Source organism: Nicotiana sylvestris, chromosome 2 (genome assembly GCF_000393655.2).
Source record: "Nicotiana sylvestris chromosome 2, ASM39365v2, whole genome shotgun sequence".
Lineage (NCBI taxonomy): Eukaryota > Viridiplantae > Streptophyta > Magnoliopsida > Solanales > Solanaceae > Nicotiana > Nicotiana sylvestris.
In genome coordinates this window covers 104,838,606-104,866,182 of record NC_091058.1, presented here as the reverse complement: position 1 = coordinate 104,866,182, position 27,577 = coordinate 104,838,606, and the positions used below count along the sequence as shown (strand labels likewise).

Sequence of the window (27,577 nt, the reverse complement as noted above, 5' to 3'; positions counted from 1 at the left end):
TCTATTTTCTCCCTTAATTCTTTTATTCTCCTTGTCTCCATAAAGCTCCCATACATATCACGTTTTTTAACTTTTGTTTCTGCAAATATATTCTTCCCCCTAACTTGTAACACAATGTCTTGGAAACTTATTCTTATGCCCATTTAACTTTCCTCTCTTTTTCACTTTCCCCGCGTTACTATTTTTCTCAATGCGCTGCCTTTTTCTGTAAGTAACGGTTTGTCTATATATTGCTTTTATATTTGTAGCATATAAGCAGAGAAGAAAAAAGAAGAACAAAAACGGAGAGTTATTTGAATGAGAATTTTGGAGGAGTGAAGCCGAAGCACTCGGAGGATGAGATGCTACGGCGATGGAGGAGCCTTTGTGGTGTGGTCAAGAATCCAAAACGTCGTTTTCGTTTCACTGCAAATCTCTCCAAGCGATACGAGGCTGCTGCCATGCGCCGTACCAATCATGTACGATCCCTTTTACTTCTACCATCAGCTTATATGTGTTTTCAGAGATTATCTTCTCTGAACGTATGGACCTCATTGGATTATCCTTTCGTTATACTAAAATTTAGTTTTATGACTTTGCTGCAATAAATTAAAACTTGAATGACCGATACAATTGTTATAAGCTGTGGGAGGCCTGAATGAAGGAATTAAGAGGTAGTTGATTTTGGAAATCCGCAAAATACTAGTAAATACTTACACAATAGCTATATTAGTGACACAGTTGACATATTTTATATAGTGACAATCTTTTATAAACAGCTCCGCTTAGTATTTTCTATTTACAAATCCTGATTTCATCTTGATTGTTTGAGTTGAGTTGCGGTGCATTCCAATTTGCGCACCCCTGTAATGCTGTCTAAAAACTGGGTCAAAACTGTTGAAGTTGTCAAACTCCCACATCGGTTGGGGAGAAAAATTGTTGGGATTTTTCCCTTATAAAAGGAGACCTAATGTTTAGGATTTATACACACCTCTCATTTGCCTTCTTATATTCTTAAGGCATTTGTATCTTCTCTCTTTAGTATTGTCGCACCTCCTTTTTCCGCACCGCTAGGTGCGTAGGGAGTTTTTTCAATTAAAGGACAATCAAAACAGGATTTATTTATTCATTTCAGAGTCGCCACTTGGGAGATTTAGGGTGTCCCAAGTCACCAATTTTAATCCCGGATCGAGGAAAAGAATGACTCCATATTACAATCTGCGTACCAGAAATCCGGATAAGGAATTCTGTTAACCCGGGAGAAGGTGTTAGGCATTCCCGAATTCCGTGGTTCTAGCACGGTCGCTCAACGGTCATATTCGGCTTATTTATCTGATTTTAAATACAATTATGAACCAATGTGCAAATTTAACTTTTTACCACTTTATTATTATTATTATATTTTTTTAAAAAAATTGTGAACATCGTTTAAAACATGTCTTTGGATTACGTCACATGAAATGCACCCGTAATCCGGAACACATTTTTTTTCAATGTTTTAAGATTTAGATTTGGGTCGCATGAAATGCGCATCCGAGTTTAAGAAAGTAAAATTGATTAAATCGCGCCTAAAGAGTCTAACGCGTCATTATCTTTGGGGAAGGAAGTGAAATTCACTGAACAATCCATCCCAAGTTCTAAGTAATTTTTTTTTTAAAAAAAATTAAATAAATAAATGAGATTGGAGAATCCTGTAAATTTTTGTATTATTTACATCTATTTATTTTTAGCGAAATCCTTCCTTATTTTAAGAATATCCTTTAATGACTACCTTTTTATTATTACTAAGTTTGTTTATAAATATAAAATCAATATCTACATTCTTGAAAATGACATATTAAATAAAAGAGAAAAACAAATATTAACAGAAAGTAATAAAATTATAATCATAAATACAACATGGAATTATCGAAAAGTAAAAAAATAAAAATAAAGAAAACTAATTATCCCATAGTTGGATTAAAATTCAAATTGTTAGTAAGACTTAAGCTTATTGAAACTAATTATTTACAAATACTGAAAATTGAAAGAAAGAAAAATAATAACTTGAGTACTAAATCATATTTCTAAAAATTTAAACAATTTAACATTAACTAACTTTGTTTTAATTCATCATGTCCTAATACTTGTTCGCAAACTAATTCATGTTATAACTGAAATTGACTACATGATTCTGATTAACTTATCGTTGATGAAAAACCTTATGAATAAGGAACTTAGTTAATTTTTTCCAAACTGATTCAATAACGCCATTTTTTACGTTATTTCTTCTATTTTTTGTTATTAAACAGTTTTAATTAATAATCAGGCTTAAATATATTTCCTAATAATCTGGTTAAGGCGTTATTTAATATGTCGCTATAATATGCCTAGTTATGCCAAATGACAGTGATTTACAGAATAATAATACATGAATAACCTAAATACAATACAAAAAATTAAATTAAACTAAATTAAAAATTTAACACTCCATTCTTCATTTCAGCTTACAAAATGCCAAAATTACAGTTGTGTACCTGATATTGTCAATATAAGAAGAAGAAAGTCAGCAACGTAATACGTAACACAGCAACAACAACAATAACCAGCAATAACCAGTCAACGAAAATCCCAGTGACAGCTTTGAAAAATTCAAAAATAAAATCCAGGAATGCCGAAAATAACGGACAGAAACCAAGGGAAACTTTCAGATTTTTGAAAGTCTAGTTAATCTTCAACCCTTAATTTCTACACCTGTATACCAGAATATTTATCAGGTGTGTACTACTTCCTCTTCTAATTTTCAACTTTTTTTTTATTTTTCTTTGTATGTTTTTCTTTTCTTGAGAGTTTCAATGTTTTTTTCAGAATAAATGTTCAGCTCTTTTTTTTTTCTCTAATCTTTTTTTTTTTTTCTGTCTGTGTATTTCTCTTGTCCTCTTATTCTGATTTCAAGACTTCTTATAACCCCTCTCATAAAATCTTTCCATTAATTAAAATCAACCCATTTTCTCTACCAAACCCATTATCTTCCCACTCATTCCCATTACATTAAATAACATATCACACCACCCCATTTCATTTTGTCCCCCATGCTTTATTTAAAATAATGCAAGATTCCCCTTTAAATTAAATCTTGTCCCCCCTTTATATTAAATAATCATATCACAACCCACCCCATTTCATTTTGTCCCCCATGCTTCAAATAAACAATTACAAAATGTACAATTCCTAAACTACCCCCTCCAACCTTACTGAAATTACCAAACTACCCCTGAACGTACTACAAATTTACCAAATTACCCATCAGCTATAACACATCATTTAATCAAACATAACCAAAATATAGACAATATGATCAATTTCTAACAATGTTCAAACAACAATATGAACATGGATGAACATCATAACAACAATATCACATGAACATGATTTTAACAACATTTCAACAACAAATCACATGAACACAAATTGAACAACCAAGAACAACTAAAATTTGATTGAACAATATTTTAGCAACAAACAATCCTATTTTCGGATTCAACAACAACAACAAACAAAGTATGAAGATTTCTAAATTCAATCATATTGAACTTAAAATCAACTCTAACAACATTACAACAAACAATTCTTATATTAAACTTTAAACAAGATTATGAGAACAATTCAAGCAATAATCATAAATGGTAAACAAGAAATCAAACTATACAAAATTCGGATTCAAGATCATCCAAACAAAGTATGAACATGAATGAATCTATTTTAAGACAACAAACATGACGGATTAAACGATTAAAACAATATATTCCTTTAATACAACTAAATTCTTTAAACAAATAACAAGATCGACGAAGAAACAATTATGAACTTAAACTTGAACTTAACAATATTAACAATTTCTAACAATACATAAACACATGAAACAAATTGAAGAAACAATTAATTAAATTTCAATTTGAATCTAACAAACATCAAACTAACAAATTCTTACTTAAACAATACAACAAACATGAAATAAACATGAAAACAACTAATTAAACTTCCATTTTAAAATCTGAAAATTGATTTAACAAATAACACATGAACATGAACTAAAAATTAATTCAAACGATAAACAAAACAAACATTTGTTGATTTTAGATTCGAAAATATCAAAACAAAATATGGACAAAATAAAACTCAAAAACTACTAACCGGATCGAAAGACGAACAACGACCAAACAAACAACGAACTTGACGATGAACTTACGACGTATAGTATCTTCACTTGACGAAAAACCCTCGACCTTTGCCGGACTTTAACCGGACTGTCTTGTGTCGTCAACAACAGTACGAAGCGGCGAGCAGCAACACGACGCCAAGAAGCAGCAGCAGTCCGAAGCAGCGAGCAGCAGCAACTGTCGACGACGTCCATGGCGGAATGGACTGCTCCCGATGGCAGCGTGCGAGCTTGGTCGTGACGAGCAGCGGCGATGGGAGCTTCGATCAACAGCTGACTCATCGAGGCTATGTTCGTTTGGTTGTTTGGTTGAGACAGAAGCAACAACGACATAGACGTCGAGCTTCAACGAGCTTGAGCTCGATGAGCTTCATCAATGGCGGATAGGGTTGGGGTCGCGAAAGAGGTTGTGTCGTTTGGTGGTGTTTGGACGGTGCTTGGGTGGTGTTCGACGAAGGGGGTGGCTGCTGGGTAGCCATGGTTGTGCTTTGGAGTTTTGAGGAGAAGAAGATGAAAAGAGAGAAAGAGAAGAAGGGGGGGGGGGGCGGATAGCTTAGGATAGTTTTAGGGTTTTTTTTTTCTTTTTTCTTTTGTTTTGTGTCTTTGAAATGCAAGATAGGGGTATTGGGTCTTTTGGGTTATGGACTGGGTCGACCCAGTTCGAAATGGACTGGGTCGTAGGGAAGATTGGGCCATTTTTTGGGCCTATAGCTTGAAATTGAAGAAGAGGCCCAATTCCGACTTTCTTTATATTTTCGCTCTCTTTTCTTCTTTTATTTTTTCTAAAACTAAATTATAAAAATACTTAAACTATTATTAAGAACTAAATTAAGTTATAAAAGCGCAAATTAACTCCCAATAACAATTAACGCACAATTAAGTATTAATTAAGCATAAAATTGTATATTTGGACATTAAATGCTAAAAATGCAAACGATGCCTATTTTTGTAATTTTTAATTTTTGTAAAACAATTTTAATTACTATCAATTGTAGAATTAAATCCTACATGCAAAATGCGACATATTTTTGTATTTTTATTAATTTAGCGAATAAACACGTACAAATAATTATTCAAAATATCACAAAATATCACAAAATTGCACACCAAAGAAAAATCATTTTATTTTTGAATTTTTTGGGAGTAATTCTCATATAGGGCAAAAATCACGTGCTTACAGCTGCCCCTCTTTGCCCGGAGACACGAAGGGTTTTCGTGCAAAGATAAAGCGAGCGATTTTTGCCCATCCGAGTACTCCGTTGAAGCATTTTTTGAAAAAGATTTGACCGAACCTTTGCTTCAAAGGTTTCCTACATATCCTGGGCTAAACAGGAATCAGGTCAATGTAGTTCGGGAAGTTTTTGGTAGCTGGGACTACCGTGGGACTGCGATGTTACTGCTGTTGCATGTTGTTATCACTGCTTACCGATCTCCTTGTTACACCGTGCTTAAAAGAAAACAAGAAGCTAGGCTAGACTAAAATTTGTTCTTGTTTCCTTGCTTTCTTGTCGGCTTGTGTTTCCTCCGGTGCTTTTCTTTCGATGCTTTTCTTCCTTTTGACACATGCACTTGAATTTGTGCTGGGACCTCTTGTTGCAACCTTCTGCTTCCCGGTGCTGGGGATTTTATTGTTTACTGCTGGGGATTCCTGTTGTAACCTTCCGCCTTCTGGTGGGGTTACTGATTCCAAACTCTGTAATACAAGACTAAAAAGTTGCTTCAATGCAAAATTATGAAATGTATGCCCGCATTATACTGGTGGGCGACCTAGAGCTGAAAGTATTCCCGCATTTTACTGGTGGGCGACCTAGAACATGAATGTATTCCCGCATTTTACTGGTGGGCGACCTAGAACTGAAATGTATTCCCACATTTTACTGGTGGGCGACCTAGAACTGAAATGTATTCCCGCATTTTACTGGTGGGCGACCTAGAACAGAAAGTATTCCCGCATTTTACTGGTGGGCGACCTAGAACTGAAATGTATTCCCGCATTATACTGGTGGGCGACCTAGAACTTAAAAGTATTCCCGCATTCTACTGGTGGGCGACCTAGAACTGAAATGTATTCCCGCATTTTACTGGTGGGCGACCTAGAACAGAAAGTATTCCCGCATTTTACTGGTGGGCGACCTAGAACTGAAATGTATTCCCGCATTCTACTGGTGGGCGACCTAGAACATAAAGTATTCCCGCATTATACTGGTGGGCGACCTAGAACTGAAATGTATTCCCGCATTTTACTGGTGGGCGACCTAGAACTGAAATGTATTCCCGCATTATACTGGTGGGCGACCTAGAACTGAAATGTATTCCCGCATTTTACTGGTGGGCGACCTAGAACATGAAATGTATTCCCGCATTATACTGGTGGGCGACCTAGAACTTAAAAGTATTTCCGCATTTTACTGGTGGGCGACCTAGAACTGAAATGTATTCCCGCATTTTACTGGTGGGCGACCTAGAACATGAAATGTATTCCCGCATTATACTGGTGGGCGACCTAGAACCTAAAAGTATTCCCGCATTCTACTGGTGGGCGACCTAGAACTGAAATGTATTCCCGCATTTTACTGGTGGGCGACCTAGAACTGAAATGTATTCCCGCATTTTACTGGTGGACGACCTAGAACATAAAGTATTCCCGCATTTTACTGGTGGGCGACCTAGAACATAAAGTATTCCCGCATTTTACTGGTAGGCGACCTAGAACATAAAGTATTCCCGCATTTTACTGGTGGGCGACGTAGAACTGAAATGTATTCCCGCATTTTACTGGTGGGTGACCTAGAACATGAAATGTATTCCCGCATTATACTGGTGGGAGACCTAGAACTTAAAAGTATTCCCGCATTTTACTGGTGGGCGACCTAGAACATAAAGTGTATTCCCGCATTATACTGGTGGGCGACCTAGAACTTAAAAGTACTCCCGCATTCTACTGGTGGGCGACCTAGAACTGAAATGTATTCCCGCATTATACTGGTGGGCAACCTAGAACTTAAAAGTATTCCCGCATTCTACTGGTGGGCGACCTAGAACTGAAATGTATTCCCGCATTCTACTGGTGGGCGACCTAGAACTGAAATGTATTCCCGCATTTTACTGGTGGGCGACCTAGAACAGAAAGTATTCCCGCATTTTACTGGTGGGCGACCTAGAACATAAAGTATTCCCGCATTTTACTGGTGGGCGACCTAGAACAGAAAGTATTCCCGCATTTTACTGGTGGGCGACCTAGAACATAAAGTATTCCCGCATTTTACTGGTGGGCGACGTAGAACTGAAATGTATTCCCGCATTTTACTGGTGGGCGACCTAGAACTGAAATGTATTCCCGCATTTTACTGGTGGGCGACCTAGAACTGAAATGTATTCCCGCATTTTACTGGTGGGCGACCTAGAACAGAAAGTATTCCCGCATTATACTGGTGGGCGACCTAGAACTTAAAAGTATTCCCGCATTCTACTGGTGGGCGACCTAGAACTGAAATGTATTCCCGCATTTTACTGGTGGGCGACCTAGAACTGAAATGTATTCCCGCATTTTACTGGTGGGCGACCTAGAACAGAAAGTATTCCCGCATTTTACTGGTGGGCGACCTAGAACTGAAATGTATTCCCGCATTTTACTGGTGGGCGACCTAGAACAGAAAGTATTCCCGCATTATACTGGTGGGCGACCTAGAACTTAAAAGTATTCCCGCATTCTACTGGTGGGCGACCTAGAACTGAAATGTATTCCCGCATTTTACTGGTGGGCGACCCCTATTGGCAAAGGCGTGGAATGTATTCCCTTGTTATACAGGTGGGCGCCTAAAATATGCAATGGACAGACAAGAAAAGTATTCCTCTCGTTATTTAGGTGGGCGCCTGGCTTCAACAACAACTTTGAAAATAAAATCCTATTCGAGGGCGGATGAACCCAAAATATCCTATTCGAGGGCGGATGAACCCAAAATATCCTATTCGAGGGCGGATGAACCCAAAATATCCTATTCGAGGGCGGATGAACCCAAAATATCCTATTCGAGGGCGGATGAACCCAAAATATCCTATTCGAGGGCGGATGAACCCAAAATATCCTATTCGAGGGCGGATGAACCCAAAATATCCTATTCGAGGGCGGATGAACCCACAATATCCTATTCGAGGGCGGATGAACCCAAAATATCCTATTCGAGGGCGGATGAACCCAAAATATCCTATTCGAGGGCGGATGAACCCAAAATATCCTATTCGAGGGCGGATGAACCCACAATATCCTATTCGAGGGCGGATGAACCCAAAATATCCTATTCGAGGGCGGATGAACCCAAAATATCCTTAAGACTTGAAAATGTCTTACCTCGAATACTTGCTGGGGATAACACTGTTGGGGAATTATTTACTTACCTGTTGGGGGGGTAAAATGTTATCAGCTGGGGATAACGCTGTCGAGGATAACACTGTTGGGGGATTCTGATTCTTTCAGAACTAGTGCTTCACTGAGCTCAAGTTTCATCCCTTTGCTGGGGAACAACTTCCTCCATAGAACTTATTATGTTGGGGGCAACACTGGTTCTAAGACCACTTCCCTTGAGACTGGCGTTATCTTTATTCTTTCCCGCATGGGTACCTGACTTCCAGAAAATTTTCTAAGCGGAAGGAAAATTTTCTGCCCCAGTTTGATAATATCCCTTGCGGCATGCATTTCTGGCATCAATGCCATTTCCTTTACCTGTTTCAAATCAAACAAAATTTGTTAGTTTAAAACATGGTGGTTGGTTGTGATACCCCTACTGGGATGGCTTTTCCCTTTCTCCTTCCTTGCTCTGCGTTCCACAGCTTGTTGGGGATGATATTATGTGCTGGGGATAATCCCTTCCTGCTGGGGATATCCGTCTTCTTTTGTGACATAACTCGGAAGCTGGCATTTCCCCGACCTTTTAGTCCTAGTATGAATTTCCCAAATCATGCTCATTGCTCTCCTTGATTTGCCCACTGGCTTTGGCCTTGAGGTTTATAACTTTGGTTTTGGCAAGGATATCCCTTTTGACACTCGTCAATCCTTTTGTCAATTCCCTTTTGCTGGGGATATTTTCTTGACACTGGCCTCGCGTTTGTTCCTCGCTGACTACACCATTTGGATGCACTAGTCAGATCTCATTTTGTATAATTGGGAAGCTGATGACATATTTTGAAGTCATTTCATACTTGTTCTGACCGGACAGACTCTATTGGGGAAAATGTTTTTATGAAAGGAGAAAGATAAAAGATACAAAACAAAAGACAAAGGAAATGATGACTCTTTTACAAAAGAAACTATAAATAAAAACCTATCAAACGCAGATACCGACTCTAATGGCCATGACATGCGTATGTGGCCTATCCTCTACCGTCAATCATCTTTCAAGATCTTCAATTGGCGATTCCCCATTGGATTCTTAATCTTATTCGACTTGTAGTGCCCAAAGGGTTTTCACTATCAAGTCTCTCTCATTTTTTGTTCTTCTCTCAGCTTTCATCGCCTTATGGTGCCTGTGAAGGTTTTCACCGATATGACTCTCTCATTTGTATCACTTTCCAGCTGGGGATTTGGAGTGTTGCCGGTATGACTCTCTCTGCTGGAGATTAGAGTCCTTTCTGCTGTGGAACAGAATGTTATGTTCGCCGGTAAGACTCTCATTTGTCTGACTTGGCATCTTTTGAAGACTGGTCAGAAGGTCTTTCTTTGGACCGTAATGTGGGTTTTGGATAGGGCTAGAAAAAAAAGGGTATTAAAGGCTCAAAAATGCATTAATTCTGGGTTATTAGTTACAACTTTCGGAACTAGATTTATTTACCACAAACGCAACTTTTGCCCCAGTTTCTTGCTTGGGGATATTTTACTTGATTGATTTATATTTTTTCAAAACTATGACCGAGCCGTGAAGCGCCTACGTATCCTCTTTGAGGAATCAGGTCAAACGTAGTTCCCAATTCCTCTTTTTTCATTTGACTTTTTTTTTTGTTACCATTTTTCTTTTCTTTTCTTTTTCGTTTTGTTGTTTTCTTTTCTTTTTCTTTTTTTTCTTCATGTTTTCATGCCATGCTCGCGTTTTCTAGTCGTTTTTACTGATTCCGAACGAGGGGTATGAAAGAAAAATAAGTAAGGCTCAAAAAGGGGTAACGAAGGATAAAGTGTTTAGGTAGCAGAACAAAATGCCTTCGTCATTCCAGTCTTCAAAACATGCCAAATGCAAACAACACAACAAACAATAGATTTATAGTCTCTTCCGACGGTGCTGGGCTTGACAATTATGTTAAACATATGTTTGTTCATTTGTCACTTCTAAAGCACCGTTGGGCGACACTCTCATTCTCTTTTATTATGAACGACCCTCATGCCAATTTAGGCGAATCTTTATTTAACGGTTTTCTTTGTGTTTGCCCCAGTTCCACATGACTCGGGCTCCAAATAATCTCAAACCGTTCTTATTTCCTTTAAATGCTTTGATCACCTTCTCAGGGTTTTATGATTAACTTTTAAGACTAGGCCCAAACTGGGTGCGCATGTCATGTCCCTAGAATCGGCATTGAACAAAAATGATAAAAGGACTAAACAAAAAGATGACTGGAAATAATAAAAGACCGGATTTTGTATTAGACTACCGGTGAAATGGTTTAAATAACAAAACAAACAAAACAATCCAGAACAAAATCCTAAAACAAACTGGACAAGACAACATCCGACTTATAACCCTAATAATCCGAACAACAGAAATGACAACAAAATGAGCCACCACAAGCTTCTCTCTTGCTGACCAAGGAACAAAACGTCCTCCCACTTTATCAAAATTGGCATTTTAGCCACTGAGCTTTGCATCAATACTGCCGAGACCATTACCAGCTTCAATCTCATCAACCTCCGTCGGCAAGTTCTCGAGGGGGTTCGAGTGCTCCATGTCACTGTTATTAATCACAACCCGCCCTTCTCGGATCATTTTCTCTACTTCCCTTCTCCAACTATGACAGCTCTCAATGTTGTGCCCTATGACATTGGAGTGGTAGGCGCATCGCGCTGCCGGATCAAAGCTCCTTGCAAGTGGATTTGGAGTACATGCGGGGAGTGGTTCAATCGAGCCAGCATGCCTTAGCCTTTCAAACAGACTGGCATAAGATACCCCGATAGGGGTGAGAGCCTTTTCTCGTTTCAGCAACCTCTTCATTCTTGCATGTTGACAGGGCCGGAAACCTGATCCAGATGGCTTTTGGTAGGCTTGTATGGGTGGGTAAGCATTTCGTGGAGTCGGGTACCTGGGAAGTGAGGTATGGCTTTTGAGGTCACGGGGAAAGAAGTGGTGTTGGGGAGCGGAGAAACATTGAAGAGTGATGGAGCTACTCGGATAGCTGGGAAAGCTGCCATAAATGGGTTGGGATGGAGAGTATGGAGAATCTTCCATTATGGTGTTGGGTGCTTGGGAAATGACCGAGTTCAAGAGGCTTGGCGGTGGAGGGGGTGGTGCTTTTCCCGTTATCCATGCCTGATACATGTCTGCCACATGCTGTCTCAGCATTTTCACTTCTTCTACCAACCTGTTGTTCTGTTCGACCAATTGTTGTCGGTCATCAGTACCGATCCACTCGGTTCTGCGGTTCTGAGCCATTGTCCTTTGATTTTGCTTTGCAGGGAGGAGTTACCACAACCAACCACTTTCTATATATGGACACATCAAAGGGAAGCCATCACGTTAGTGTTAGGGCATTGGACAGACAATCATGTATCAGAGATACAATGTACCTAAGCAGTTAGACAATTGTGCCCCCTGAAAATCTTCCACACTCTCTTTTATTTATTTATTATTATATTTTTTTATATTTTTTTTATTTTGGTGGTGGTCGAATCTTATGGAGATTGCCTACGTATCATGACCCCGCATGAATCAGACCGAGCGTAGTTCGGACCCAATAAAAGATAAACAATGCTAAACATTTTTTTTCAATTTTCATGTTAAAACAAACTGAGTTTCAAAGGTTTGAAGATGACCTACAAGCTGGAAAATCAAACAACCCACATATTCTAATTAAAAGATTTACAAATGGCCAATTTCTTTCCCCGTTTGACAAATGCAACCAAACGGTTATTTTTGCAAATGTGGCCCCTTCCAACTTTCACATGAATTTGAGGCCGGGGAGGATTATTTTATGACACTTTACACACTTGTCCATTCTTTTACGAAAATAACCTTTCGACAACTGACAGATACTCTAAGGTTATTTCGGCAAGAACGGTTCAAGACGCGGCCGAAGTTGGCTCGGGTTATTTTGACTAAAAAAAAAATCCAAACGGTATTCACCTGACCGCTGACTCTTTTTTTTCTTTTCAAATTATACTAAAAACCTGATGTTGCAAACACGACCCTTCAGCGCCTCGGGGACGAAGATTTATAGGGCTGTGTGGGTCAACTAGACCAAAATCCTAAACAGGACCCAAAAAAAGTGGCTGTTTATGCAAAGTCAGCCTTCCGGCGTCCCTCTCGGGAACATTCGGCTATTTTTGACAAAACAGCATCACCCGACTTATTTATGACTCTTTTTATCATTTTTCGAATTAGAAAAGTCAATATTGCAAACACGGCCTTTCAACGCCTCGGGGACGAAGATTTTTAAGGCTGTGTGGGTCAACTGGTCAAAATCTTAAAAATGACCCAAAGGTGGCTGTTTATGCAAAGTCAGCCTCCCGGCGTCCCTTTCGGGAACATTCGGCTATGTCTTCATAAAACAGCATCACCCGACTTCTCTATGACAAAATTAAAATTTTGACATGTTTTTTTTTTTTTGTGGCTATTTTAGCAAAAGGGAAGGTTGGACACCACTAGACTTATTTATGACAAAATAAAAAATTTTGACACGTTTTTTATTTATTTTTTTGGTTTTTGACTATTTTAGCAAAAAGGGGGTTGGACCCGATGAGGGTTGCCTACGTATCTCACATCCGGTGAGAATCAAACCCGCGTAGTTCGGGCCTCACGAATAAGTAAATGAACTAATATATTATTTTTTTTTTAATTGGAACTGTGAAAGAACTGCTTCAAAAGAAGAAAGGAAGTATATATATATATATTTTTTTTGATTGATTTCTTTTTGAAAGAAAGACTTGTAAAAATTCCTTTTCTTTTGATTTGAACTTTTAGAATTTCAAAAGTAAAAGGAAGTTTTTTTTTTTTTGAATTTCCATTTGTTTTTTTTCTTATTCTAAAGAAATATTTTTTTTTGGAATTTTACTTTTGATAAAAGAAATGCTTCTAAAAAATATTTTTGAATTTTGAATTTTCTTTTCAATTTTGAAAGAAGTATCAAAATATTTTCGGATTTTTTTTTTTTAAAAACATTTTTATTATTTTTGTTTTATCAACAATGGAAAATAAAGATATTTATATTATTTTTTGCAAGACATATCTTTTTTGGAATTTTACTTTGAATTTTCTTGGCAAGACAAATACTCTTTGCAACAAATAAAGATATATATATTTTTTGGAAATAAAAAAAACTTTTCAGATTTATATATATATTTGCGACAAATAATGAAAGACTTTTTTTTATTTTTTTATTTTTTGCATTTTCATAAGCAAATAAATAATAAAAAAAACCATTTTGAAAATAAGACTCTTTTCATTTTCATTTTCATGGCAAGACAAACTATATATTTTTTCTATTTTTTTTTTGAAAAACACAACAGAACAACGACTCTTTTTTTTCTTTTCTTAGCTTTTAATAAAACAAACTAATAAGACATTTTTTTTCATTTTCTCAAAATTTCGGCAGAGTTTTGACAGTATTTGGGCATTTGTTTTCTTTTCAAAATAAACAATCAATTCCCTAACCGCTATTTCTTTTTTTTCAATTTCAAAATATTATTCCTGATATTCACAAGTCAGTCAACACACAAGTCCGAATCAAATTAATGCGCAAGTAGTAACAAGTAAGATGCATCAGGATGGTCATTTTCATTTTTGGTGCACCTGTCCTAGACAGACCCAACCCCTGTGTTGAGCCTCCAAAGTCAGATGCACGTGATGCAAACAAACGTTCCTACTAGGGATCCGGCATGTGGCTTTGTTATACTAGGTTCAGAACCTGGGTGTTTGTTCTAGACCTGGCTTACCCGAGCGGACAGCTCGAGCCGAGGGGGGTAGCGTACCGGGAATACAGAAGCTTCACCGGCTTAGCAACTTGTCCGAACCTCGTTCTAAATTGGGATTTGACACTATACAGAAAAGAAGTCGTACGAAGTACACCCTTCTTCATGATTTAGAAGACTCAGAGAGGAGATGGGTTTCGGCACAGTTTATACACAGTTCACGTAATATCAAAGCGGTAAAAGCAGCATTTAGCACATTAGGCTCAAACATGTAAAAATCAGATAAAACCAAATATAACAATTTATATGAGCTCGAATTTCTAACCCTGAACCACTGGTTCTGGGCAAGTCCCCAGCGGAGTCGCCAGAGCTGTCGCACCTCCTTTTTCCGCACCGCTAGGTGCGTAGGGAGTTTTTCCAATTAAAGGACAATCAAAACGGGATTTATTTATTCATTTCAGAGTCGCCACTTGGGAGATTTAGGGTGTCCCAAGTCACCAATTGTAATCCCGGATCGAGGAAAAGAATGACTCCATATTACAATCTGCGTACCAGAAATCCGGATAAGGAATTCTGTTAACCCGGGAGAAGGTGTTAGGCATTCCCGAATTCCGTGGTTCTAGCACGGTCGCTCAACGGTCATATTCGGCTTATTTATCTGATTTTAAATACAATTATGAACCAATGTGCAAATTTAACTTTTTACCACTTTATTATTATTATTATATTTTTTTAAAAAAAATTGTGAACATCGTTTAAAACATGTCTTTGGATTACGTCACATGAAATGCACCCGTAATCCGGAACACATTTTTTTTCAATGTTTTAAGATTTAGATTTGGGTCGCATGAAATGCGCATCCGAGTTTAAGAAAGTAAAATTGATTAAATCGCGCCTAAAGAGTCTAGCGCGTCATTATCTTTGGGGAAGGAAGTGAAATTCACTGAACAATCCATCCCAAGTTCTAAGTAATTTTTTTTTTAAAAAAAATTAAATAAATAAATGAGATTGGAGAATCCTGTAAATTTTTGTATTATTTACATCTATTTATTTTTAGCGAAATCCTTCCTTATTTTAAGAATATCCTTTAATGACTACCTTTTTATTATTACTAAGTTTGTTTATAAATATAAAATCAATATCTACATTCTTGAAAATGACATATTAAATAAAAGAGAAAAACAAATATTAACAGAAAGTAATAAAATTATAATCATAAATACAACATGGAATTATCGAAAAGTAAAAAAAAATAAAAATAAAGAAAACTAATTATCCCATAGTTGGATTAAAATTCAAATTGTTAGTAAGACTTAAGCTTATTGAAACTAATTATTTACAAATACTGAAAATTGAAAGAAAGAAAAATAATAACTTGAGTACTAAATCATACTTCTAAAAATTTAAATAATTTAACATTAACTAACTTTGTTTTAATTCATCATGTCCTAATACTTGTTCGCAAACTAATTCATGTTATAACTGAAATTGACTACATGATTCTGATTAACTTATCGTTGATGAAAAACCTTATGAATAAGGAACTTAGTTAATTTTTTCCAAACTGATTCAATAACGCCATTTTTTACGTTATTTCTTCTATTTTTTGTTATTAAACAGTTTTAATTAATAATCAGGCTTAAATATATTTCCTAATAATCTGGTTAAGGCGTTATTTAATATGTCGCTATAATATGCCTAGTTATGCCAAATGACAGTGATTTACAGAATAATAATACATGAATAACCTAAATACAATACAAAAAATTAAATTAAACTAAATTAAAAATTTAACACTCCATTCTTCATTTCAGCTTACAAAATGCCAAAATTACAGTTGTGTACCTGATATTGTCAATATAAGAAGAAGAAAGTCAGCAACGTAATACGTAACACAGCAACAACAACAATAACCAGCAATAACCAGTCAACGAAAATCCCAGTGACAGCTTTGAAAAATTCAAAAATAAAATCCAGGAATGCCGAAAATAACGGACAGAAACCAAGGGAAACTTTCAGATTTTTGAAAGTCTAGTTAATCTTCAACCCTTAATTTCTACACCTGTATACCAGAATATTTATCAGGTGTACTACTTCCTCTTCTAATTTTCAACTTTTTTTTTATTTTTCTTTGTATGTTTTTCTTTTCTTGAGAGTTTCAATGTTTTTTTCAGAATAAATGTTCAACTCTTTTTTTTTCTCTAATCTCTTTTTTTTTCTGTCTGTGTATTTATCTTGTCCTCTTATTCTGATTTCAAGACTTCTTATAACCCCTCTCATAAAATCTTTCCATTAATTAAAATCAACCCATTTTCTCTACCAAACCCATTATCTTCCCACTCATTCCCATTACATTAAATAACATATCACACCACCCCATTTCATTTTGTCCCCCATGCTTTATTTAAAATAATGCAAGATTCCCCTTTAATTTAAATCTTGTCCCCCCTTTATATTAAATAATCATATCACAACCCACCCCATTTCATTTTGTCCCCCATGCTTCAAATAAACAATTACAAAATGTACAATTCCTAAACTACCCCCTCCAACCTTACTGAAATTACCAAACTACCCCTGAACGTACTACAAATTTACCAAATTACCCATCAGCTATAACACATCATTTAATCAAACATAACCAAAATATAGACAATATGATCAATTTCTAACAATGTTCAAACAACAATATGAACATGGATGAACATCATAACAACAATATCACATGAACATGATTTTAACAACATTTCAACAACAAATCACATGAACACAAATTGAACAACCAAGAACAACTAAAATTTGATTGAACAATATTTTAGCAACAAACAATCCTATTTTCGGATTCAACAACAACAACAAACAAAGTATGAAGATTTCTAAATTCAATCATATTGAACTTAAAATCAACTCTAACAACATTACAACAAACAATTCTTATATTAAACTTTAAACAAGATTATGAGAACAATTCAAGCAATAATCATAAATGGTAAACAAGAAATCAAACTATACAAAATTCGGATTCAAGATCATCCAAACAAAGTATGAACATGAATGAATCTATTTTAAGACAACAAACATGACGGATTAAACGATTAAAACAATATATTCCTTTAATACAACTAAATTCTTTAAACAAATAACAAGATCGACGAAGAAACAATTATGAACTTAAACTTGAACTTAACAATATTAACAATTTCTAACAATACATAAACACATGAAACAAATTGAAGAAACAATTAATTAAATTTCAATTTGAATCTAACAAACATCAAACTAACAAATTCTTACTTAAACAATACAACAAACATGAAATAAACATGAAAACAACTAATTAAACTTCCATTTTAAAATCTGAAAATTGATTTAACAAATAACACATGAACATGAACTAAAAATTAATTCAAACGATAAACAAAACAAACATTTGTTGATTTTAGATTCGAAAATATCAAAACAAAATATGGACAAAATAAAACTCAAAAACTACTAACCGGATCGAAAGACGAACAACGACCAAACAAACAACGAACTTGACGATGAACTTACGACGTATAGTATCTTCACTTGACGAAAAACCCTCGACCTTTGCCGGACTTTAACCGGACTGTCTTGTGTCGTCAACAACAGTACGAAGCGGCGAGCAGCAACACGACGCCAAGAAGCAGCAGCAGTCCGAAGCAGCGAGCAGCAGCAACTGTCGACGACGTCCATGGCGGAATGGACTGCTCCCGATGGCAGCGTGCGAGCTTGGTCGTGACGAGCAGCGGCGATGGGAGCTTCGATCAACAGCTGACTCATCGAGGCTATGTTCGTTTGGTTGTTTGGTTGAGACAGAAGCAACAACGACATAGACGTCGAGCTTCAACGAGCTTGAGCTCGATGAGCTTCATCAATGGCGGATAAGGGTTGGGGTCGCGAAAGAGGTTGTGTCGTTTGGTGGTGTTTGGACGGTGCTTGGGTGGTGTTCGACGAAGGGGGGTGGCTGCTGGGTAGCCATGGTTGTGCTTTGGAGTTTTGAGGAGAAGAAGATGAAAAGAGAGAAAGAGAAGAAGGGGGGGGGGGCGGATAGCTTAGGATAGTTTTAGGGTTTTTTTTTTCTTTTTTCTTTTGTTTTGTGTCTTTGAAATGCAAGATAGGGGTATTGGGTCTTTTGGGTTATGGACTGGGTCGACCCAGTTCGAAATGGACTGGGTCGTAGGGAAGATTGGGCCATTTTTTGGGCCTATAGCTTGAAATTGAAGAAGAGGCCCAATTCCGACTTTCTTTATATTTTCGCTCTCTTTTCTTCTTTTATATTTTTTCTAAAACTAAATTATAAAAATACTTAAACTATTATTAAGAACTAAATTAAGTTATAAAAGCGCAAATTAACTCCCAATAACAATTAACGCACAATTAAGTATTAATTAAGCATAAAATTGTATATTTGGACATTAAATGCTAAAAATGCAAACGATGCCTATTTTTGTAATTTTTAATTTTTGTAAAACAATTTTAATTACTATCAATTGTAGAATTAAATCCTACATGCAAAATGCGACATATTTTTTGTATTTTTATTAATTTAGCGAATAAACACGCACAGACAGATACAAATAATTCCACAAAATATCACAAAATTGCACACCAAAGAAAAATTATTTTATTTTTGAATTTTTTGGGAGTAATTCTCATATAGGGCAAAAATCACGTGCTTACAAGTATTATTTCACTTGTATTTTTGGAATGGAATAAAATATTGGTTGTGTCCGAGGAAGTAAGCAAAATTGGCCGAACCTCGTAAATTCTGGTGTTCCTTTTATTGTTGCTTTATTGTCTTATTTATTATTTGGTGGATGCCATAATTTTGGGTATAGTAGTTGTGACTCATTCACACTATATACACTTGGCTTCCGCAACAATTGGTATCAGAGCCAAGGTACTGTCTAAGTATGCTCCGTGGTTGCAGCATAGTCTGATCTTCCACATCAGAAAAGATTTATCTTGGTAACTGAGTCAAGGTTCTGTCTGAGTATGCTCTGTGGTTGCAGCTTAGTCTGATCTTCCACACTAGAAAGGAAATAATCTTGATTTTTATCGTCAGCTATTAAATAATATTTGTGTTAAAGATGGAAGACAATAAACAAGAAGAATCTACATCAAGTGTCAACAATACGTCATCATTAGCATCTTCGCTTATGACAAGAATTGTGTCAAATGCGAAATTTGCGGTAGAAATTTTTGACGGATCAGGACATTTTGGGATGTGGCAAGGCGAGGTTCTAGATATCCTTTTTCAACAAGGGCTAGATCTTGACATTGAAGAAAAAAGACCAGATATTATTGGAGAAGAAGATTGGAGAATTATCAACCATATTGCTTGCGGTACCATTCGATCCTACCTTGCTAGAGAGCAGAAATATCCATACACAAAGGAAACTTCTGCAAGTAAATTACGGAAAGTACTGGAGGATAAATTTTTGAAGAAAAATAGTCAAAATAAATTGTACATGAAGAAGAGACTGTTTCGCTTCACCTATGTTCCTGGTACCACAATGAACGAACATATCACCAGTTTCAATAAGTTGGTCACAGATTTGCAAAATATGGATGCAACTTTTGATGATGGTGACTTGGCCTTGATGTTATTGGGGTCACTTCCTGATGAGTACGAGCACCTTGAAACTACTCTACTCCATGAGAATGACGAAATTTCTCTCAGAGAAGTTTGTTCGGCTTTGTACAGCTATGAACAAAGAAAGAGAGAAAAACAAAAGGGCGGAGAAGGAGAAACACAGGTTGTGAGGGGTCGTCCTCAAAATCAAATGAGGACAAAGAAGGGAAGATCTAAGTCAAGATCTAAACCCAACAAAGATGAATGTGCCTTTTGTTGAGAAAAGGGGCACTAGAAGAAAGACTGTCCGAAGTTAAAGAATAAGGCCAAACATAACAATGGAAAGTCCATTATGGATTCAAATGTAGCTGATTGTGATGATTCAGACTTCTCATTAGTTACAACAGAGTCATCAACATCATCAGACGTATGGTTGATGGACTCGGCTTGTAGCTATCATATGTGTTCCAACAGGGACTGGTTCGTGGAATTTCAAGAAGGAGAATATGGAGTCATCCACACAGCGGATAACAGCCCTCTTACCTCATATGGCATTGGTTCAATACGATTAAGGAACCATGATGGAATGATCAGAATATTAACAGATGTTCGATATGTACCGGATTTGAAGAAGAATCTCATCTCTGTTGGAGCCCTAGAATCAAAAGGGTTCAAAATCATTGCAGAAAATGGAGTGATGAGAGTATGCTCCGGTGCACTAGTGGTAATGAAGGCCAATCGGAAGAACAATAACATGTACCGTTATCGCGGTAGTACAGTTATTGGGACAGCGATAGTAACATCCAGTGACGAAAAAGAGGCAGAAACAACCAGGCTATGACACATTCGCTTGGGACATGCTGGAGGAAAATCCTTGAAAACTTTATCAGATCAAGGATTGTTAAAAGGAGTAAAGGCTTGCAACTTGGAGTTTTGCGAGCATTGTGTCAAAGGGAAACAGACAAGGGTTAAATTTGGTACATCGATCCATAATACTAAAGGCATTTTGGATTATGTACACTCTGATGTTTGGGGTCCTTCCAAAACACCTTCATTGGGTGGGAAGCACTATTTTGTAACCTTTGTTGATGATTTTTCCCGAAGAGTGTGGGTGTATACAATGAAAAACAAAGATGAAGTGCTGGGAATTTTTCTCAAATGGAAGACGATGGTGGAGAATCAAACAGGCAGGAGGATCAAGTGTATTCGCACAGACAATGGAGGTGAATACAAAAATGATCATTTCAATAAGGTCTGTGAAAATGATGGCATCGTCCGACACTTCACTGTTAGACATACACCACAACAGAATGGAGTGGCAGAACGTATGAACCGGACCTTGCTGGAGAAGGTACGGTGTATGTTGTCCAATGCTGGCTTGGGCAAAGAATTTTGGGCTGAGGCAATTACATATGCATGCCACCTCATTAATCGTCTACCATCTGCTGCTATTGATGGCAAAACACCATTTGAAAAATGGTACGGAAAACCTGCTGTAGATTATAACTCTTTGCACGTGTTTGGCTCAACTGCATATTATCATGTGACGGAGTCAAAATTGGATCCAAGGGCAAAGAAGGCTATTTTTATGGGAATTACTTCTGGAGTCAAAGGATATCGCTTATGGTGTCCTATGACAAAGAAAGTAATATTCAGCAGAGATGTTACCTTTGATGAATTTGCTATGGTAAATAAGGTAACAGAAGATACCAAACAAAATGAAGGTGCTTCTAAGCAGGTGGAGTTTGAGGGAAAATTTATTTTTCCTACACAAGAAGCAGAGGAGGAAACAAATGAAGATTACCCTCTGGAAGGAGAGCCAGTAGAGGAGATTCCAACTCAGGAACCTCAACAACAACTTGAATCAATAGCAACCAGCAGGCCAAAAGGACAATAACGAAACCTGTTCGTCTCATAGAAACGGTTGCTTGTGCAACCTCAATTGTAGCTGATGATGTTCCTACCACTTATAAAGACGCAGTCCAAATTTCAGAAGAAGATAAGTGGAGGATTTCCATGAATGATGAAATACAGTCCTTTCATCAGAATCATACATGGAGATTGGCCAATCTCCCGAAGGGAAAGAAAGCAATTGGGTGCAAATGGGTATTTGCAAAGAAGGAAGAATTTCCTAACCAAGTAGATGTTCGCTACAAAACAAGATTGGTGGCCAAAGGATATGCTCAAAAGGAGGGAATTGATTACAATGAAGTGTTTTCTCCAGTTGTAAAGCATTCCTCCATTAGAATTATGTTGGCTTTAGTAGCACAATTGGATTTGGAACTAGTTCAGATGGATGTAAAAACTGTGTTTTTACATGGAAACTTGGAGGAGGAAATCTACATGACTCAGCCAGAAGGATTCAAAGTTGCTGGAAAAGAAAATATGGTGTGCAAACTTGAAAAATCGTTGTACGGATTGAAACAATCTTCTAGACAATGGTACAAGCGATTTGACAAGTTTATGTTGCGGCAAGGGTACAAGAGAAGCAAATACGATCATTGTGTGTATTTGCGCAAGCTTAAAGATGGTTCCTTTGTATATCTTCTCCTATATGTTGATGATATGTTGATAGCTTCCAAGAATTCAGAAGAAATTGATAAGTTGAAGATTCAACTGAAGAAGGAGTTTGAGATGAAGGATCTGGGTGAGGCAAAGAAAATTCTTGGCATTGAGATAATAAGAGATAGACGTTTAAAGAAACTCAGTTTATCTCAGAAAGAATATTTGAAAAGAGTACTACAACGTTTTGGCATAGATGAGAAGACTAAGCCAGCTAGTACTCCATTTGCTCCCCATTTTAAGCTAAGTACTACTTTGTCGCCAAAAGATGAAGCTGAACGAGAATATATGTCAAAGGTACCATACGCTAATGCTGTTGGTAGCTTGATGTATGCAATGGTCTGTACGAGACCTGACGTTTCATAAGCTGTTGGAGTTATTAGCAGATATATGCATAATCCCGGAAAGGAGCATTGGCAAGCTGTGAAGTGGATTCTACGGTATATTCATAATACTGTAGATGTTGGGTTAGTTTTTAAGCAGGAAGACAATCAGTCTGTAGTTGGATATTGTGACTCAGATTTTGTGGGTGATCTGGACAAACGAAGATCAACTACTGGTTATGTGTTTACTTTTGCAAAGGCACCAGTTAGTTGGAAGTCTACTTTGCAGTCAACAGTTGCTTTGTCTACAACAGAGGCAGAGTATATGGCTATTACAGAGGCTGTGAAGGAAGCAATTTGGCTTCAAGGATTGCTAAAGGAGCTTGGTGTTGAACAAAAAGGTATCACATTTTTTTGTGATAGTCAAAGTGCTATTCAATTAGCGAAGAACCAAGTTTATCATGCAAGGACGAAACACATTGATGTTCGGTATCATTTCGTACGAGAAATCATAGAAGAAGGTGGAGTCACGGTGAAGAAAATTCATACTACAGAGAATCCTGCTGATATGCTGACAAAAGTGGTGACTGCGGTCAAGTTTCAACATTGTTTGGATTTGATCAACATTGTTGAACACTGAAGATTGAAGATGAAGACACAACCAAAATTTGTTATTAAGAGAAAATTGAAGATGTGGAATTTTGCCAAGGTAGAGATTTGTTGAAGTTGTCAAACTCCCACATCGGTTGGGGAGAAAAATTGTTGGAATTTTTCCCTTATAAAAGGAGGCTTAATGTTTAGGATTTATACACACCTCTTATTTGCCTTCTTATATTCTTAAGGCATTTGTATCTTCTCTCTTTAGTATTATTTCACTTGTATTTTTGGAGTGGAATAAAATATTGGTTGTGTCCGAGGAAGTAGGCAAAATTGGCCGAACCTCGTAAATTCTGGTGTTCCTTTTATTGTTGCTTTATTGTCTTATTTATTATTTGGTGGTTGCCATAATTTTTGGTATAGTAGTTGTGACTCATTCACACTATATACATTTGGCTTCCGCAACAAAAACTTGGTCTCATTTGATATTATTATCGTTGTATTTTAAGTTCTGAATTGGAACTTTATGGAACCATGCAAGTTCGTAAATGTGGCTGAACCTTGTGTTTTACTATGTGTGGCAGGAGAAATTGAGGGTGGCAGTTTTGGTCTCTAAGGCTGCATTTCAGTTTATATCAGGTGAATTTCAATTTATACATTCGGTTTTATAGGGTAATCACAAAATCTAAAAGATTAATTCCTTGACTTTCGAAGGTGTGCAAGTAAGTGACTACACTGTCCCTGATGAAGTTAAAGATGCTGGTTTTCAAATTGACGCGGATGAGCTAGGATCCATAGTTGAAGGCCATGATCTGAAAAAGGTGAAATTTCATGGTGGAGTGGAAGGTATTGCAAATAAACTTGCTACCTCAAGTACCGATGGGCTATCTACACGTGACTATAGTTCTCTAATCCGCAGACAAGAGATTTTTGGAATTAACAAATTCCAAGAAAGTGAGGCTCGGAGCTTTTGGTTGTTTGTTTGGGAAGCCTTACAAGACATGACCCTCATGATCCTTGGCGCATGTGCATTTGTTTCTCTTCTTGTTGGCATTGCAATGGAGGGATGGCCAGTTGGGGCTCATGACGGTCTTGGTAAAGTAACTAGCATTTTGTTGGTTGTCTTTGTTACTGCAACAAGTGATTATCGTCAATCGTTGCAGTTTAGAGACCTGGATAAAGAGAAAAAGAAAATATCCATTCAAGTTACTAGGAATGGATACAGACAAAAGATGTCTATATATGATCTAGTTCCAGGTGATGTTGTTCATCTCGCGATAGGTGATCAAGTCCCTGCAGATGGACTCTTTCTTTCAGGATTTTCTGTTTTAATTGATGAGTCCAGTTTGACCGGAGAAAGTGTGCCAGTGATGGTCAGTGCTCAGAATCCCTTTCTGCTTTCTGGAACCAAGGTCCAAGATGGATCTTGTAAGATGTTGGTAACAACAGTTGGGATGAGGACTCAGTGGGGAAAACTGTTAGCAACTCTTAGTGAAGGTGGAGATGATGAAACTCTATTACAGGTCAAACTGAATGGAGTGGCAACAATCATTGGGAAAATAGGCCTTTTCTTTGCTATTGTGACTTTTGCAGTACTTGTGCAGAAAATGTATAGCCGTAAACTGACAGAGAGATCTCACTGGAGCTGGTCTGCAGTAGAAGCTAGGGAATTATTGGAATACTTTGCAATTGCGGTTACAATTGTTGTGGTTGCAGTTCCTGAGGGACTTCCCTTGGCTGTGACATTAAGTCTTGCGTTTGCCATGAAAAAGATGATGAATGATAAGGCACTTGTCCGACATTTAGCAGCTTGTGAGACAATGGGCTCTGCTACAACTTTTTGTAGTGACAAAACAGGCACACTAACAACCAACCGCATGACTGTAGTGAAAACTTGCTTCTGTATGAATATCAAGGATGTGACTAAGCCAAGTGATGCATCTGCCATTCGTTCTGATATCCCTGATTCCGTACTTAAAACTTTGCTGCAGTCAATTTTTAACAATACTGGAGGAGAAGTTGTAGCTACCAAGCACGGAAAACCTGATATATTGGGAACACCAACTGAGACTGCAATATTGCAGTTTGGTTTAGCACTTGGTGGAGATTTTCAGGCAGAACGTCAAGCAGGAAAACTTATAAAAGTCGAGCCACTCAACTCTACTAAGAAGCGCATGGGAGTAGTGCTGGAGCTTCCTGAAGGAGGTTTAAGGGCTCATACTAAAGGTGCTTCGGAAATAATTTTAGCTGCCTGTGATAAGGTAATTAATTCTAAAGGGGAAGTTGTTCCCTTGGATGAAACATCAACTAACCATCTGAAGACCACAATTGATCAGTTTGCTAGTGAAGCTCTTCGCACTTTGTGTCTTGCCTATATGGAGCTGGAAAAAGGGTTTTCCCCTAATGCTGATATTCCAGTTTCTGGGTATACTTGTATAGGTATTGTAGGTATTGGACTTGCTATGGGCATTGCTGGAACTGAGGTGACTATATAATTTCTCCTTAGTTCATTCCAATCCGAGTTGTAGTGTTAGCCGTCTTACTTCAGTACCAAATTATCATTAGATGACACGGTTACAGGAACAGTTAATTGGAGGATGATAAGTACAATAGAATAGCAATTAGAAATAAGGAGCATTTTATGTCTTTAAGTGCTTGTGCAAATTTCGCTGATAATCTTTTCAGTTGGCCTCTTATTTGGTTGACAACATACTCATTCTAAGGCTTGACGGTGAGATGACTGGTCTAAATATTCTGTTAGCTAAAATAAGATGGAATTCCTTCTAACTTGGAAATGAAAAAAGAAGAATTGAGTCTATCTGATGGCGAGCTTCTTCTATGTATACTGACTATGTAAGGCCAAATTTTGCCACATTGAGTGGTATTTGTAAGTGTACTCTAACGTGCTTCCTCTTAATCTGGTTTTAGGTTGCCAAAGAGAGTGCAGATGTCATCATACTGGATGACAATTTCTCCACAATCGTGAGAGTAGCCAAATGGGGACGCTCAGTCTACATAAACATTCAAAAGTTCGTCCAATTTCAGCTGACTGTTAATATTGTTGCATTGATTGTCAACTTCTTGTCAGCTTGTTTCACAGGTCAGGAGAATTTATCTTCTTTTACTATTTCCGGTTAGCTCTGCTGGATAGCGACCTAAAGTAGTATTATTAATTCTTGTACTATATATGATCATGCTTCAGGGACCGCTCCACTTACTGCTGTTCAACTTCTGTGGGTTAACATGATTATGGATACATTGGGAGCACTTGCCCTAGCAACAGAACCTCCTCATGATGAACTAATGAAAAGAGCTCCAGTAGGGCGGTCAGGAAATTTTATTAGTAACGTCATGTGGAGGAATATCTTGGGACAATCCTTGTATCAGTTCCTAGTAATTTGGTTTCTTCAGTCAAACGGAATGGGATTATTTCGTCTAAATGGTCCCGATGCTCAACTAACCCTCAATACAATTATCTTCAACACATTTGTTTTCTGCCAGGTAAAAACTGAAAGACCCCTTTGCAGTAATTTTCTGCAGTAGATTAGATAATGGTGTAAAAAGGACAAGTTTACATTCCCTTTGTTGTTATTTGCAGCTCTTCAAAGAAGTGAACTCCCGAGAAATGGAGAAAGTTGAAGTTTGGGAAGGGATGCTTGATAATTATGTATTTGTTGCAGTTCTCAGCATAACTCTTGTGTTCCAGATCATTATTGTAGAATATCTTGGCACATTTGCAAACACAACACCTCTCTCGTTCATCCAATGGTTCTTAAGCATATTTTTCGGATTCTTAAGCATGCCAGTTGCAGTAGGCTTAAAGAGGTTTGAGGTGTGAAGTATATGGACAGAAGGTACCGGGTCTTTTTGTAACAATTCCTTCACGAAAGGAGCTGCCTTGCTCACTCTTTCTTTGGAAAATGAAATAGTTTGAATGATGCAGCCTCGGTATCTAAGATCCCAAAATTCCTTCTGTTTCCCTGGTTTTTCTTTTACTTGAGGGGAAAAAAGAAAAATAGGAGGATCCAGGATCCCAGAGCTTGTGAAGCAGTGTCTACCCTAGGCTTTCAAGCATCTTGTGATTTACCTCAATCTAGCACATAGAACAGTACTAATCTTAAGCTGTTTTTGTTCAATTTATTGGATTTTTCATGTAATTATCTATTTTTAACTGCTAATGAAGAAAGCTTTTGCTTAAAGCTTTCCGTTTTCTTTGA

At 37.2% G+C, this 27,577-nt stretch overlaps 1 protein-coding gene across 2 annotated transcripts; it reads left to right on the top strand.

Moving 5' to 3' along the window:
• Positions 1-27,577, top strand: LOC104229052 (calcium-transporting ATPase 2, plasma membrane-type-like). Of its 2 annotated transcripts, none has more exons than XM_070167457.1 (6): positions 1-458; positions 23,945-23,999; positions 24,075-25,621; positions 26,289-26,460; positions 26,563-26,861; positions 26,959-27,577. In XM_070167457.1, exons 1-6 carry the CDS (start codon positions 342-344, stop codon positions 27,196-27,198), a joined length of 2,430 nt encoding a protein of 809 aa, XP_070023558.1. In that variant the 5' UTR covers positions 1-341; the 3' UTR covers positions 27,199-27,577. The 2 variants fall into 2 exon arrangements, with proteins under 2 accessions (XP_070023558.1, XP_070023557.1); XM_070167456.1 differs by having other exon boundaries at positions 24,075-25,843.